The sequence below is a fragment of the Chelonia mydas genome, chromosome 1 (genome assembly GCF_015237465.2).
Source record: "Chelonia mydas isolate rCheMyd1 chromosome 1, rCheMyd1.pri.v2, whole genome shotgun sequence".
Classification (NCBI taxonomy): Eukaryota; Metazoa; Chordata; order Testudines; family Cheloniidae; genus Chelonia; species Chelonia mydas.
The window spans coordinates 323,027,441-323,044,713 of record NC_057849.1 but is presented as its reverse complement, the minus strand read 5'-3'; the positions used below and the strand labels follow the sequence as shown (position 1 = coordinate 323,044,713).

Below are 17,273 nucleotides of genomic sequence, written 5' to 3'. Positions count from 1 at the left end.
CAGTACAGAGTATCACATTACTTTTGGGTGCAGGGCATGGCATCACTTTCCCCTTTCCCCTCAACTGGAATACTTAATATCATGTCATAGTTTACTGAAAAAACATTTTTATGAACAGGAAGTAAAGTGCAGCACCCATGCCTGCTTCATGTGACACTCTATCTCCCTTTAATAGCAGCTAGACCAGCTGGAGATTAATAAGTCTGCTACAGCCTTGGCTAAGAGAGATAGGTCCTTTAGCTCATGCATCAAGCTTCCAAGGTCCCAGGTTTGGTGCTGGTCACGCCGATTGGGGTCTGTCGACATTACACAGTGATAATTTGTACCTTAATTTCATACAAAACTCTACTAACAGAAGGAAATCTTTTCAGACACAAGATAAATTGGGATATATTAATTATTTATGCATGGCATAAACCAGTAACTTGACTATTATTTCACTGCGACTCTTCCCTTTAAACATGTCTCCTAAATTGAAAATGGAATCATTTTCTTCTGTCATCATATATGTCTAGAAAACCTAAAATGAAAAAATGCCTGTATTAACATCACTTGCACATTTTACATTATAACTTTAGGTACTTTGTATGTCTTACTACTGAGTTTAAAAACAACTTATTTCGGACCTGAATTCTAAAAAGCGTGAAAAGCTTCTTGCAAGCTACTGAGTGCCCTTGGGCCTCCCAAATTTGACATCTGAGGCCACTCAGCACTCTGTAGGTTTGGGACTATTATAATCTAACTATTTGTTCATTGGCCTTTGAATGGTGATGTTTAGTATTTTTTGACCGATACTTTATACAAAATATGTAGAGACGTGCAGATGAAATGACTTTCAGCCAGCCTATGGAGAGTACAGAGTTAGGCCGATCGTGGCTCCCAGTGGCTGCGGTTCACTGCTCCAGGACAATGAGAGCTGCTGGAAGCAACGGCCAGTACGTCCCTCGGCCCGCGCCGCTTCCAGTGGCTCCTATTGTCCTGGAGCAGCGAACCGCGGCCACTGGGAGCCGCAATCGACTGAACCTGCGGATGCAGCAGGTAAACAAACTGGCCCGGCCCATCAGGGGCTTTCCCTGCACAAGCGGCGGAACAGGTTTGGGAACCACTGCATTAAAGGATCAGAGTTTTAGTGTGTATTATGTCCTTTGAAAAAACACTTGATGTTCTTACCAATACTTCACAATCTAATCAGGTTAGGAAGATAGTCAATGATAAAGTATTGTATCTGGGCCAAATCCAGCAGCCGTTTCTCAGACAATACATCCATTGGCTTGAGAAAGAGCAGCAGGATTTGGCTTATTCCTTGTGATAAAAGTAAAGGTTAAGTGAATAATTACATCAAAATATGTAGTCTCTTACCAAGTTTTCTGTGGTAACAAGGCTGTAATTCTCCTCCACTGCATGAATTCACTGGAATGGTAGATACTTGCTGATGTAAACTCCTGACAGCTAGGCATACTTGGAAGGCATTCCTTAAAATAAAATATTTCAATATCAGGTTTAATCTGGAGGCAACATTAGGAACTGAATTCTTTCTGGAAGGTGAATGACATTCAGTGAATCCGGAGGTTGTGTGGTCCAGATGTCAGAGCAAAGAACTGAAAGCCAGAAGGATCCTAGGACGAGCTAAAGGCTTTCTTTAGTAACCTCATAATAGTAACAGTTTAGGATAGAAGAGACCATATGGCCCATTTACAGCAGGTCTGTCTAGCATTATTACCATGTGATGTTTTCTCCTCCGTGTGGATGTCTAATTATATTTTTCAATATGTTCACAGACGCCTTTGGTATAATTCTCCAAAAACCCTTTAGTGTCCTTTTGCTGTCCTCCTGTATGTGATTCCTTCACATTCACAGACAATTTAGTCTACAGCCTCCTTTTTACAATGTTATGCACCTCCTTCACCTCACCTCTTTTTATAGTGAAAATAAATATAAGTTCATTATCTTTTCTGGTTCTTCTGTATCATTCCTGTAGTTGTTGACCACATCAGTGTCCAGTACTCTTGGGTGTGGTTTTGGTGTCACTATTATAGTACAGCACTCAAACAATATCTTCTAAATTGTTTGTTTCCCTTTTTATTTATGCAAGTATTCAGTTTCCTCATTCTACTGCTGCTGAAAATTCACCTAATTGGTTTAACTTCCTGCCCATTATCATCTCTCCAAGAACTTTTTACTGTTCACTGTTTTTCAGCATAACCCCTTTTTCTATTTTTCAGTATTACTCTCACTATTCTGTGCCATATTTCTTAGTAGAAAGAACAGGAAACTGGGAGTCAGTACTCCTTGGTTCTTTTTCCAGCTCTGCCTCTGACTTGCTGTGTAATCTTGGCCAAGTTAGTCAATGTTGCTGTGCCTCAGTTGATTTATATGTAAAATGGGTATAATACATTTCTACTTTACAAGTACGTCACAGGCTCGAAGACTATTTTATATAAATAACACTCAGATGTTTACTTGTAACTCTGTAGTAGGAGTTAAAACTTGGTTTGTTTTTGGTAATTATATATATGTTTAAAAGCTAAATTAAGTAATAATTAATAATATTTTGTCTTCATTTCATCTGAAGATCCCAATCCTGCAATGAGCTTTGCCCAGGTGCAGGGGTCCACCTACATGGAGCTCATTACAGTGTGGACTCTCAGACTGTGAGTTCTTTAAGGAAGGGACCTGACTTAAATGGAAAGCACCTAGCACATCTCGGGTGCTATATAACAAACAATAGAATCATAACTTGAAAGTACTTTTAGTGACTGAGAATATTTGTATTTAAAGTTTAAAGAAGCTCAATATATATTGTTTTTCAATCATCTTTAGAGAAATAGGAGAATCTAAAATCAAACCAGCCACCCATTAAAAATATTAAAATACTGACCAAAAGTCTCATAGCTCTGTTATGTGATTTTGAATACTTCTTCTGAAGAAAGAGGTTCCTTCTAGCAATTTTCCAAACATTTTCTCTGTTTCATCTCTCATAAAAGGTCTGATAAACACAGTTTGATCATTTAGTGAGAAGCAAACAGAACTTTCAGACATTTTAATTAATTAGTGCTTTGTTTACTGGCTAGATTACCTCCTTGCAGCATACCACAAATAACCTCCACTCTTATCCTTTCATCATGTTAACACTTGGTGATGTGGGAAAAATGATTCAGCTGCAGGCTTTTCCTCTGAACTCAACTCAATTGAGACAGGACAAGGACATTGAAAACTAAAGGGAATTGATCTCTCCTTAAAGACAAGGACAAACTCCAAAACCTGCCAGTAGGATCTATGTGTAGAGACTATTACAGTGCTTTCCAAGTAGAAGTGACATGAACACCATTTAAGTACAGTATGTATTGCTTTGCTCTGAATACTATTTCAATCAATGAAACATTACTGAAGTGAGAATAATGCACTGTTTAAACCTTAGGCTACTGCCATTTATTTACTCTGCCCCCCAAAATAAAGTATCAAGACACAACATGACACAGAAAAACTTTTATATTACTCATGAAAAGTGCTGGATTGGAGTCCTGGACACTGAAATCCTCCCTGCATAACTGCAGGATCGGTACTGCACAGTACATGCTTCTCTAAAACTCCCTTAAACCTACCATCTAGGGAGCTCAAGGATAAGATGTTAGTTTACTCTCTTGGCTAGTCAGAGTTTGGACTCTCTGTTGACATGGACAACAAGGATGCAAATTAAGGACCAATGCAATAATCACACTTTTGTTACAGGAAAAGGATTGAGACATCAATTCACATAGGCAAATAACAAGCCAGAGGTGGTGCTCACTGTTGGTCACTATTACCCTGGGCTTGATTTGAACCAGTGACTTGAGGTAAGAGGCTTCATATATCATTACTAGTCCCCAGAACGGATGTACTTTGGGTCTACAGAATGACTGAGCATGACGGCAGAAAGAATTTATGCAAAACCACATTCCGGCAAATAGCAGCTATATCTTACTACAATAGTAGCATGAGAAAGGTGGGACTCACTATGCTGTAGTGGTCATAAGCGTTCCCATTTTTTCCTCTATAAATTAATCCCTTTCTTCCACAATTTTGTATTTCAGACTTCCAGACAATGTTCTTGCAAATGTTATGAAAAGCAGGATGTCACTAAACATAAAAGTTACTAGCCAATCTGCCTTACCTCCTGAACAAGGTGCCAAGTCAGGCCATGGTTGGTGGAGTATTCCAATTTCACCTGGTTGTCCATGTGAGGAGTAAACTGCTGGCCACAGCCCATCACCAAGTTGAACTGTATCATATATGAAGCTCCAATTTGCATGGACTGTGTTTCCACATAACGCATGCTAGAGGTTAATTTAGAATCTCCTGTAAAACTGAGAGATAAGGTAGAGAATCAGAATTCATTTCTGAAATAGCTCAAAAGGTAACATTCTGAAAGATTATGGTATTAACTACAGCTTTACATCTGCAAACCTTTAATTCTGCAGACTACCACATAAGAAAGAGACGCAGGCATGGTCTTCACAGACCACTAGTAGACCCCTGACCCCAGTTTGAGAACCACTGAACTATAAGTTATTATGATTTTTTTGTGTTACAGTAGTGTCTGGGAACCCTAATCAAGTTTCAGGTATGCTACAGATAAGCAACAAAGAAGAAAGTCTCTGCTTCAGAGTGCTCACCATGTAGGTAAAGTAATTTCAGATGAATACTGGACAACGAAGATAACAAAACATGAATTTAGTTAAAATGTCTTTCTTACATATATTACTAGTTAGTGCATTTGAATACCATCACCTTGTGACAAAAGCACAGTTACTTTCTCCACTATACATTCCAGAACTAATATCCACAATGCATATTTGTATTGCATATCCTGCATTTATTCTGAGTGAATTACCGGAGGGTTATATGTAAATATAGTTTGGCAAAATTTGAGATCAGTAAAGCAAAGTCACAATAGTTTAATTGAACAAAATAAAGACATTGAAAGTAGTAAGTCTGAGTAAGTATCTGAAGATCCCCTATCCATGTTAGTTGAGAAATCCTCCTTCCTGAAACTGATGGGTGTATGCACCCCATTCCTGGAATTTAAAATGAAAGCCTCTCCCCCCAACCCAAGTGTGAAACTTGACTGTGTGAACTACTGCAGGATTCGTTGTTAAACCCTTTAAGTTGATCTCTGATCTCAGAGAAAACTTCACCTCTTCGTTAATGCTGGTACATAGACCAGAAAAAATTCTTATAAGAGAATCTTGGTTTATCTAACTCGCAGGTCATTACTAAAATGAAATTCCAAAAGAAGTGTCCTATAGGAAAGGAGGATAGTCTGTGTCTATGATTGTCCAAGCAAAGCTTTTTTTCACTTGGAGGAAGTTGCAATATGGACCTGTGGAGTCCTTTATCACCCACAAATTGCGTCCAGCTAAACAACAGTAGCATTAAAGATATGATCTCTACCTCCTTTCCCACTACTTTCCCCTACAATTCTCCAGTGTACCTGTTTCCAGCTGGACTCTACTGCTAGTATAGTTAATGCGGTCTTTGTGTGGGGAAACATGCAGTTGGAATACATTTGAAGATGTTATAGAAAGACAGACTAATGTACCTGGTACAAAAATAAATAGAAAGAGACCTACATGAAGTGTATTTAAAAACACTGTTTTATAAATATTAGTTGTGAACTGATTTCTAGTTATGTATATAATTACAGATGAGCAGGCAGAGAAAAAGCCAATACCCACATGTACCCTCAAAATAATCATTCTACCTGCAAGCACTCGGAACTAATTGGTACTTCTGGGAATTATATCACAACGAATGTCAGCCAATCGTCTTTGTAAACTGTGATAGGATTTGCAGATTTACTACACTTTCAAGGCCAGTACTTCCAGGAATAATAGAAAGCCACATGGATATAACTGAGTGATAAGGCTAAAGTGACCTAGAATATTAACGTAACAGCCAGACTCCAAACTCCCATATTGGGCCCAATCTTGCTCCAACTGAAGAAAACAGAAGTGTTAGCATTTTACATCCCCTTGTGTCTGATATACATAGATAATCCCTAACTATATCATCATATTATATTTTAATTATATTTAACTGATGCTTAAAATAAAAGGAATAGTCTCCAATGAAATACAAGCAAAATCTCAATCGTGTATAATGCACTCACATTGTAAGGATTTGTCCAGTAGGTTTTACTCCTTACTGATTGTGAATCTGGCCCATTATGAACAATCTCCCTCCCAGCACAGCACAGCCATTTACTCTCCCTTATGGGCTAAATCATAGTTTCATGATCTGGCCCAATGTGATTTATTCATATGCAGCTAGTTTAATTTACACCTATGGGAATATCCCAAAGAAAAGGCTTTAAGTTAAGTTTGATAACTACCTCCAGTTAAACAAAGAGAGGTGAATGAATATTACAGTTCATATTATGCTCTCACTATAATAAAAAAAATATGGGCTTAATCATGCCTGTATATGACCATTCTGCAAAAAAGAAGCATGCAACTTATTTGTTTTTGAAAGTGAAACTCTCTGCACTCAGTGTTTTCCTGGATCCCTTCCGTATGTTGAATCTACTTACTATTATAAAGTATATGACTCAGATGTCAAACAGGTTATAAACAGCAAATTTAGATTGTTTGTTATATATAATCACAAAAAACCTCAAACAATAAAAGCAAATATTCCTAAAATAAAATTGGGGATTATTGGGGAAACTTTCCCAAAACTGTAAGTAGAAATAGTTCCAGATTTATAGATTCCGAGCCAGAAATGAAAGCCTCACAGACAATTAGAGGCAATCTTCTCTCCACTGAAAATGTGCTTTCGGATGACATGCTGTAAAATGATTTATTTCATATTGACTATAGTTTTTCTAATGAAAAAGCAATTGTCAGAGTATTCTCAGGAGAACACTCTCAGTGCTACAGCAACCCATGCTCATGGAAAGTCATGAGTTAGAAAATGAGAACCAAATGGACTCTCAGTTGGGAAAAGCCAACAATAATTAATTTAACTACCAGCCATTTGTACAGACTTGTTATAAGTTTAAAAATTTCCCTCGAGAGAAACAAGGTCAGTGGAGGGCATAGTTCATATCTTACAATGAGCCTGAAGAATACTTATCCAGCAACAAAATGTTGGTATTCCAAAAGCTTTACTTATTTATTTGGTACAAGAAAAGATCAACATTTTTACCACTAGAGAAAACTACTGACATGGCTGTAAATAAGACACTGAATTCAGTACTGCAATTTTAAAATTTTGATGTGGTCTTAGAGGAAAATAAAGCAGAACTTTTGCTTTCCCATATAATCTTGAAAAACCACATATGTTGTATATGTCTAATGATAAGAGAGGGAGAACAATGTCATTAGAGGGCTTTCATGCTAACTCTTTGATTAAGAACATGCAAACAATTTGAGTCCTGCCACGTTGTTCCATTTTAATGAGCAGTGAATACATTCCTCGTCCTTATTAAAGTAGTTAAAGCTGCTTCTACAGTCTCATTATCACTGCCAGAGCACACTGTGTGTTGTTCCCACAGCCAAGTGAACTCCTTATAGTTTGAGAGTTGATCAGAAAGTCAAATCAGATTGCTCAAATGTACTTGTTAAAAAAACTCCTATGGTGCTGTTCTAGGTGTCCTTGGGGATTCTACAATTATTTATATTTCCTTGAGGGTTCTTATAATTACTATGATTGCACTTTTGCAAAGCAAATGTATCTATACCAATTAAAGCCATAGTTGGTTAAAAATGTTGCTCAGACTCAGATGAAACTATGTAGCTTGGGGTTTGATCAAAGCATAGAAATTAAACTACTGTTATCTTACATTGACCTCTGTATTATATTAAGATACTCCACAACTTTATTTGAACAGATATTAACGATTTACAAAAAGAATGTTGTTTAGTATTGCACAAAAATATGCATTATGAAATTAAATTTGAAAGAGTATTTAAAAAAAACTGTTCAGTAAAATAAAATGATTCTATTCAAGTCACATTGCTATTAATTAGACTTGTTTCACTGGTATATCTAGGCAATACCATACCAGCTAAGATGACAAGATCCTACCAAGCTACTGGATCTGAAAATTACTCAAAGGTGGAAACAACAGCTCAAAAGTGAACTTTAAACTCTTTCATGCCTTCCCCTATGCATTAATCCCTTCCCTGAGCTTGTCTGAAAGGCTGCTACAGTACCTTCTGCTCATTCAAATCCCTCCCTAAGATTAAATTTTGCAATGGTGACTACAAGAAAATTAACCAACTGATAATGGCTGGATAGTAAAGGAATGAGTGGGAATCAGTTTATAAAAATCCATATGCTGTTTCTCCTTCCCTGCTCTTCATATGTTTCTGGGTATATCACGTTAAAAAATTCTGGGGGCACCCTTGACAAGAAAGCATGTAGCCCTGACTGCAATTCTTATACCAATACTGAGCACAGTATAGACGCCTAGATAAACAGTAATGCCAGACAAAATTACTTGCAACATTGCAGACCTTTTTCCTGTTCCAGAGAATAATTGTAATGTCCATGCAAACAAATGCAGAAATATAATTATTTGTCCTTTACTGGTTATTCTTATTATGGAGTTAAAGTGATAACAACAGAAGTTTTCAGATGCATTTATATTATCATTTGTAGTTATTTGGGGGTCAACTTTCAACATACTGTGCAGGAAGTGTATTGTATGTGCACAGTTCTCATCAAATGTAAATCTCTGTGTAATGCAGTGTAAAATTTACTCCTTATTAAGAAAAGGTCATTGATTCTATTGTTGTTAGGGATGTGTACATGGGGGATAATTACAATGAAATGATGGTTTCCAGAAAGATTAATACACAGAAATTAATTAGCTCTTACTAGTACAAGGAAAAGAATCACTTTGTATATTATTCACTTATTATATTAAAATTAACTACTTAAATACAACACAAATGATCTACATTCTCACCAAAGGGTCCAGTCATAGCCACAGCATGGTTGAACATTTCCCAAGTAGAATCCCAGAGACTGAGTGACTTCTACTAGATTGGTGAAGTCTAGACTAATGCTATTGAAAAGCACGGAGGTCATGATGATCTCATCGATAGCCCATACATCTTCTCCCTGAGAAGAATGATATGGTTGCCACCATCTGAATTGAATACCAAATTGTCTTGCATCTTCTGGTAGCTCCACAGAAATTATTCTGAAAAACAAATCCAAGTTCTTATTCACACTGTCATTACACATAATAGTTTTGTGGGAATCCAAAATAGTTCATTTTTATTTTAAAGTACACACAGAATCTAAAAATTATGGGTTAAATTCAGCCTGAGGTCTACACTGGTTTCTACTGCTGTAGATGGACTCAAGGCAGAAAAAGTCAGGGGCAGGGAGTTGGAGTTGGAAAATCAGCCATAACATCTATTCTGCCATGGGACCTTGGACCTGCAAGAGACCCACACATCCCTAACGCTGGATGCAGCAGGTGCAGCAAAGGAGGCCAAAGGTTCCATTGATTCAGCACAGCCCCACAGTAGCTTCTGCCATGCTGCTACTAAGGAGCTCCAGGCAGATTTTAAAGCTTCCCTTCCATGTGATGTGAGAAACCTGGAGGAAGGGCAAGTGAATGCAACAGCTCTTGTTTCCCTAGAACTGAGATTTGAGCTACAACACAATGGTCCTTATTGGTACAGGGATGGGCGATATATATCTCCCACCATCAGATTCAATGACTCAATCCCTATGTATTTTGTTTTGATCTGATAAGACATATGTGGTTTGTGCGCTCTACTCTGTAGTGTAGGAATACTTTTAATTTCAAATTTATTTTTATTGCCGCATATAATGAAGTTGTGCATTCACTTAGAAGAACTGACTCTAGCAAATTCTCAGCTCGAGGACCAATCAAGATTAATCTTGTCAGGCAGAGAGATTATGTGTAGTCTTGTGTGGCATACACATTTCTTTTATTGCTGTGTAGAAATTTTATCATAGGCCAGTCCCATGAGCTTACTGTGCTGTGCAAGGTCACTTGATTTGTCATGGCAGCTATGACAACAAACCTGTACTTGACAAACTGTGAAGAAAATTAAGAATAATATCTAATTTCCAGGAGCAATTATTGTATACAGCAGCAGGAAGCATACATTAATTGCCACGGCAATGACACCTTCTTGAAAGTTCCATAAATCACTAGTACCATGCTGCCCACGTACAACATACAAGGTGAGATGTGAAGCAGAATGGCAAAATGGACATTTGTCTCCATCAGTGTACAATTAATTGCTGGCAAAGGGGTTTTCAGTAAATTTATACTGAGGCTCATGTGTTTTCTTTTTTTTAAAGAGGAAATTTAAATACAATAACAAGCCAGATAAAGTGGAAACATCATTTAAACTCTTAGCACTAAATTTTTTCCAGATTTTATGATTATTCAAGGTTTGTGGTATAATCTTTTGTCCTCTGTGATATGTGAAATTGTCTTGTACCTTTAGATATCTTTGCACAAAACCACACAGTTAAAACAACTTGCTAAATTGTTTTTGTGAAGCCTAATTTATGCATTAAAACAGCTGTGCAACGTCACGTTTATTTTAAAGAAATAACATGTTAATTGATTAGCAGGAAAAATCAAATGGTGTGACTAAACAAGTGACTTTTGGGAAGAACTGGGAAAGAAATGTAGACCACACAGAGTCAGGATAAACACTTGCAAGAAAAGCTATATTGAGGTTCTAGGCTCATGAGACCGCATTCAGGATCAGCAAGCACAAACAGTTTGTGAAAGAGGTACACTGAAAGAATAGCTCAGTTATAATAAACATGGATGGATATTTAAATAAGACAGCAACATCAACTGGGTTGCTATTACTGAGGGTATGTCTACACTACGAAATTAGGTCGAATTTATAGAAGTCGGTTTTTTAGAAATCGGTTTTATATATTCGAGTGTGTGTGTCCCCACAGAAAATGCTCTAAGTGCATTAAGTGCATTAACTCGGCGGAGTGCTTCCACAGTACCGAGGCTAGAGTCGACTTCCGGAGCGTTGCACTGTGGGTAGCTATCCCACAGTTCCCGCAGTCTCCGCTGCCCATTGGAATTCTGGGTTGAGATCCCAATGCCTGATGGGGCTAAAACATTGTCACGGGTGGTTCTGGGTACATATCGTCAGGCCCCCGTTCCCTCCCTCCCTCTGTGAAAGCAAGGGCAGACAATCGTTTCGCACCTTTTTTCCTGAGTTACCTGTGCAGATGCCATACCACAGCAAGCATGGAGCCCGCTCAACTCACTGTCACCGTATGTCTCCTGGGAGCTGGCAGACACGTACTGCATTGCTACACAGTAGCAGCAACCCATTGCCTTGTGGCAGCAGACGGTGCAATAGGACTGGTAGCCGTCATCGTCATGTCTGAGGTGCTCCTGGTCGCCTCTGTGAGGTCGATCAGGAGCGCCTGGGCAGACATGGGCGCAGGGACTAAATTTGGAGTGACTTGATCAGGTCATTCTCTTTAGTCCTGCAGTCAGTCCTATTGAACCATCTTATGGTGAGCAGGCAGGTGATACAGATTGCTAGCAGTCCTACTGCACTGTCTTCTGCCGAGCAGCCATGAGATGTGGATGGCTTGCAGTCCTTCTGCACCGTCTGCTGCCAGCCAAAGATGGAAAAGATAGATGGAGTGGATCAAAACAAGAAACAGACCAGATTTGTTTTGTACTCATTTGCAACCCCCCCACCCCCCCGTCTAGGGGACTCATTCCTCTGGGTCACACTGCAGTCACTCACAGAGAAGGTGCAGCGAGGTAAATCTAGCCATGTATCAATCAGAGGCCAGACTAACCTCCTTGTTCCAATAAGAACAATAATTTAGGTGCACCATTTCTTATTGGAACCCTCCGTGAAGTCCTGCCTGAAATACTCCTTGATGTAAAGCCACCCCCTTTGTTGATTTTAGCTCCCTGTGAGCCAATCCTGTAAGCCGTGTCATCAGTCGCCCCTCCCTGCATCAGAGCAACGGCAAACAATCGTGCATCTGAGTTGAGAGTGCTGTCCAGAGCAGTCACAATGGAGCACTCTGGGATAGCTCCCGGAGGCCAATACCGTCGAATTGTGTCCACAGTACCCCAAATTCGACCCGGCCAGGCCGATTTAAGCGCTAATCCACTTGTCAGGGGTGGAGTAAGGAAATCGATTTTAAGAGCCCTTTAAGTCGAAATAAAGGGCTTCATCGTGTGGACGGGTGCAGGTTTACATCGATTTAACGCTGCTAAATTCGACCTAAAGACCTAGTGTAGACCAGGGCTTAGTGGTCCAGTGATGCTGTAGGATCTTCTCACAGGGTTGTGATAGTGTCTATGGACACTGCAGTCCCTCTGAGAGAGGAAGTTTTTGCTAGGGGATCTGTGTAGTGGACTGAAGGACCTAGCCACTTCATAGCACTTGAACATGCAGGAAGAATGAAATCTCTCCGTGTGGCCTCTTTGCTAGGACTTGCTCTAACCCCTTACCATAGAACCCTGCCCCTTCAATGGCTGAGATAGTATCCTATTCCAAACCCTGATTTCAGTTTGTAACTTTCTAAATAAGGGAGGAGAGGCACTAAATGGGTCATACTAAACAAGGAATTAACTTCAGCTCACCTTCCTCTCCTTGGTTTCAAACCAAAGATACATTTTTGAGAAAGTTTGCGAAAAATCTATTCAATCTTTGTAAAGTTAGGGGTTCAGAAAATACATATTTTCTACTTTAAAAACAATGTTCAACCTAAGCAATTATTCCCATTTTACAAATGAGGAAACTGAGGCACAAAAAGATTAAGTGACTTGCACAAGGTCACACAGGAAGTCTGTGACATGAATAAGACCTGGATCTCCTAACTCTCATGTACATTAACCACAAAACCAGCCCTTTCCCCTCCAAAGAAATCCTTGTCCACAAGGAGTATCAAACCTACAACCTTCAGGGTAGAGTTTTCAAGGCACAGATGGTAGTTAGGAGCTGAACTTCCACTGAAAGCTGAAAGAGCTGTTGAGCACGATACTTTGTTTCTTACAAGCCAATAAAAATGAAGTAAGCTGAGGAGAGATCAAACTCATGGGCCACTAAAGAACACTCTGCTCAGCACACAACATGAAGCACTGAGCAGCTGCCTGCATGAAGTAGGACTTTCTTAGAACCCTGGACACATTTCTGTTTTAGTGGCTGACTCTGATGCCTGCTATTTAATTCCTTCTGCATCTCTTCAACTCACATAAGTAGTTGCTATTCCTAGCTGGCAGTAGCAGTAACTGAAAATCCTAAAAGTAGTAACTATACTCATCACTAATATATTGATGATAATGGAAAACTTAACTAATTACTTGCCTGTGAAAATAAACTACTCACCCCCTTATAGGGGGCAAATAGAACATTGAAAGGCTATGGAGTGCATATGTTAACATGCAGAACCCTAGTGTATTTACATTTACAACAGCTTCTCTTGTTTGACTTTGATTTGCAAGAGATAGATAAAAAAGGAGGGGAATTCTTGCTGATGACTTTTCCACTGCAGAGAAGAAAAGTGTTCTTAGTACCATTACCACACACCATCATTTTAAAACTAGCGGAGAGACCTTTGCTCTGATCTCGTTCTTTCAAGCTATGCGCATACCTAATATTGAAAAACCACCGCTGTTCTTCTGAGAAGAAAAATGTTGCTGTCAGATAGCAGTAGATTACATGCACTTTCCAGCAGAACATTAAATATGTAATTTTTTCATATGACTGAAGATTAATTAAATTTCTGGATACAGACTGACGGTCAAACTTTACAGCAGTCCATCTGTTACCCAAAAGTAGATATTTTTAGACAACTTAACATACAGAGGTGAAGCTTTTTTCATGTTCTTAATCATAATAATTGTCAGTATTACCTTCAGGTTTGCATGTCTGTGCATTTGTTCCATCTTCCCATAAATAGTAAAAACTTGGGAAAACCTTTACAACATGCATGTTTCGATCATATATCGGGTACATGTTGAGCTTAGTCCTTAGTGCCGCTAGAACAACAGAAACTAAACTGCTTATACTGATGATCAAATCGATAAGAGGTTGACAGCACCAATGTAAATTACTACATTTATATATGAAACTTGATTAAAATCAGTTACTGGGACGTGCATTGCCCTTTTTATTGTAAAAAATTAATAACACTGTATATTAAAAACCTTGAGGAAATATAAATCCTACACTTGTAATTTTGGATCTAAAAATTAGAAACAGCACCATATAAAATATATATGTGACCGTAATAAAGGAAGCAAAAGAAAATTTTGAAGGAGGATTATTAGTATTAGAGTTTATACAATCACTCTCTAGGAAATATTTAAAACTTTAGAAATTAAAGCCTACATAAAGAAGATCCGATCAAAGACAGTAATTGCCCTCACTTTATGGGGTATACTATCTATTACTCCAAATAAATATTTTTAATGTTACAGAATTGTTTCCATTGTAATGTTCTTAATCATCTTTTCTATTGTCTAGTTATTACATTAGTGGGAAGAGTGAATCAAATCTTTCCTTGATATAGGTTCATCTGTGTTTGATAAATGTACATTTTAATTACAATTTAACAATAGTCAGCAACTAGGGAAAAACATATAGATGTGTAAGAACCCATAGCAGCAATTTTTATTTAGTGCTTAGCTAGGATGCAGGATGGAAAGGCACAAAAGTTCCTGATTCTGAAAAGCACTCAGGCATGTGCCTAAGTGAGTTCAATGGGGCTTTCATGAGCTTAATGTTAAGCTTGTGCTTAAGTGCTTTCCTGAACTGTAGCCAAACATGAATGATTAGTCAATGGCAGCATGGCTGTACAATAAACTGGGCTGAAAAAGAAGAGGCATCTTTCTGTTTGGATGGCTCAGGATTTTCAGGATTTCCCTGAAGAACTTGAGACATCCTCATGGGCAGACCATGCCCTCGCCTCCTTCTTGGGCCCACAAACTCCTAGCCCAAGCAAATTATATGGTAGGATGTCTGTGGCTTTAATGCTGTGCATATTTTATCTTAATCTTTCCCTTCCTGTGACTGTTTCCATGGGAGGGGATAGGGTTGGTTCAAGCAAATCTGAGGTCTTCTTTGAGGCCATTATTCTCCTCCTCCTTTAATCTGTTGCAAGCCCAGAGATTCACTGTGAAACTTTCTTCCTACTCTTCCACAACTGCTCCCATTTGTTCTGCCATGTAAGCTGGAGGGTTGTTCCTAACGATCTGTTTTTATATGAATGGGCAAAAAAGGAATGTGTTCAGAATTGGTGCAAATGTTTGTGGAGGGAGATGAAGGCACAGAATGCTCAGTTAGCAAGGAGTAACCCACATTTCAAACCATACCTAGACCTCCTGCAGGTTTGGCACCACAGTTTGAACTTGTCCAAGGAGGGGATGATGTAGACTTTAATATTTGTTGTGTTAACAACAGAAAAGTGGCACTGGCTGATTGTATGAAGAAAAAATCTCTGATGCTCATCTGCTCCTCATTTTCCCTTAGCTCAGCTTTCCAATATACTGGAAACAACTTCAGTTCTGTTTGGGATAAGCAATCTTGAGCTAAACTGAATGCTGGTGTAAGCAGATGCAACACACTGAAGCCAACTTGCTTACGCTAAGGCTGAATTTCCTTGCCAACGTCCAAGACTCAGATACATATGGTGCTCAGAATACTCTGATTTTCCGTAACACAATAAATTGGTCAGTATAGATTGTATAAATTAGTTCCCCTACATCTCAGTACAAATGTATTTATACTCTATACTGCTGCAAATTACTGCTCACAATATTAGCAGTCTTTAGATATCACTTTTCAAAATTATAATCCATATACCTTGGCTCATGATAGTTGAGATAAGAATAATGTTCCAGTAGTTTCCATGTAATCCCATTGTCATATGAATAGTGTAGTAACACTCCTTCTCCTGGCTGATCAGGTGCTTTGCAGGTACTCAGCACAGACTTGCTTCCCAAGCGCAGAGTGAACTGGAGGAACCTAGATCAGAATTACATAAATATTGGTAGGGTGCCATTTATATAGCATTTTTTCCTAATCACATTTTCTGATCTTAAAAATTGAGACAAATTTTGAGAAACAGCAGTTATGAGTTGTTTGTAGCTGAAATGGTTTTTACAATCAAGTAATGCAATGTGGCATATATATTTTTAAAATGCCAATCATTACAGCATTTAATTATTTATTAGGCACTGGAGGGGAGGAGGAGATACTGAATGGATCTAATCAGCTGCCACAAGCTGTCAAATAAATACAACCTTATACATAATTAATTAGCACTTGGCTCTGACATTCAGTTTTGATATTAACATTTCATATTTTCTAGCCTGGCTATACAATAACTGCCCCCATATCTGTTTAATACTCATGCTATTTAAAAAACAGGGGAAATGAAAGGACTATAGCTTATTCTACACAATCAAAATTAAAATATGAAACAAAATGTTCTATAATTTTGCTCATGTCACAAGAGAGGTTAAACGAAACAAAAAGTGAAGATGAAAGGACCAGTAAATTCTATTACAAATATAGTCTCTAGATTTGTTTATAGCACATTACTATTCTTTCTTATTCACCTGGACTGTGAGCTGTCAAGAAAAGAAGTGATTAGTTGACGTCTTCCATCTTTGTTAAAAACCAATGCCTTGCCACTTGCTAGGACTCCACAGCCAAAGCTGACTTCAGCACCACGGATAGAGTAAAAATTGTGATAGGATGAGAGCCTGGAGCTCCCAAAGCTTTCTGAAATAAACATGGGGAAGGTCTGGGAAGCCATTTCACATGCGGGTCCTGAGTACCCAGGGTCACACCTATAAGAAATATATATTAAAAACATAATTAGTCCCAAATAAATGTTTTAAACCTTTTTCTCCCCTGTGGAAGATCAAGATACAGTTTTGCAACCAAACATAACAGTTGTAAACTTTTAAAACCTTAAAAATAAAGTCCATTGATTCTCTCAAACCTAAAGTGAGAGACTCTTCAAAATAAGTCATACTGTATTCAAAATATTCTTATGGATGATGTTTTTGTTTCGGTCAATATTTACCCTTTGGGTCAAAAAAAGTTGCTATTCCTCTAAATAGAAGTCAATATCCACATATTGTAAAATAAAAATATAGAGATAGTCTACTTCTTGTTTGTGGTACTAAAATCATACTGCACCTGCCACATGTCAAATCATTAGTTTGCTACTATGTAACTGTAACAGATCAAATGTGATTACAGCTAATGCCACACAAT

General features: G+C 38.3%; 1 protein-coding gene across 2 annotated transcripts in view; it reads right to left on the bottom strand.

The window, feature by feature from the left end:
• Positions 1-17,273, bottom strand: part of RELN (reelin) — a 463,371-nt gene that overhangs the window by 127,873 nt on the left and 318,225 nt on the right. For both annotated transcript variants that reach the window (XM_037889192.2, XM_037889193.2), the window contains exons 18-22: positions 16,607-16,840; positions 15,849-16,010; positions 8,954-9,190; positions 4,151-4,343; positions 1,360-1,472 (exon numbers count right to left, since the gene is read on the bottom strand). In XM_037889192.2, coding sequence (XP_037745120.1) covers positions 1,360-1,472; positions 4,151-4,343; positions 8,954-9,190; positions 15,849-16,010; positions 16,607-16,840 — 939 coding nt within the window. The remainder of the gene's footprint in view (positions 1-1,359; positions 1,473-4,150; positions 4,344-8,953; positions 9,191-15,848; positions 16,011-16,606; positions 16,841-17,273) is intronic.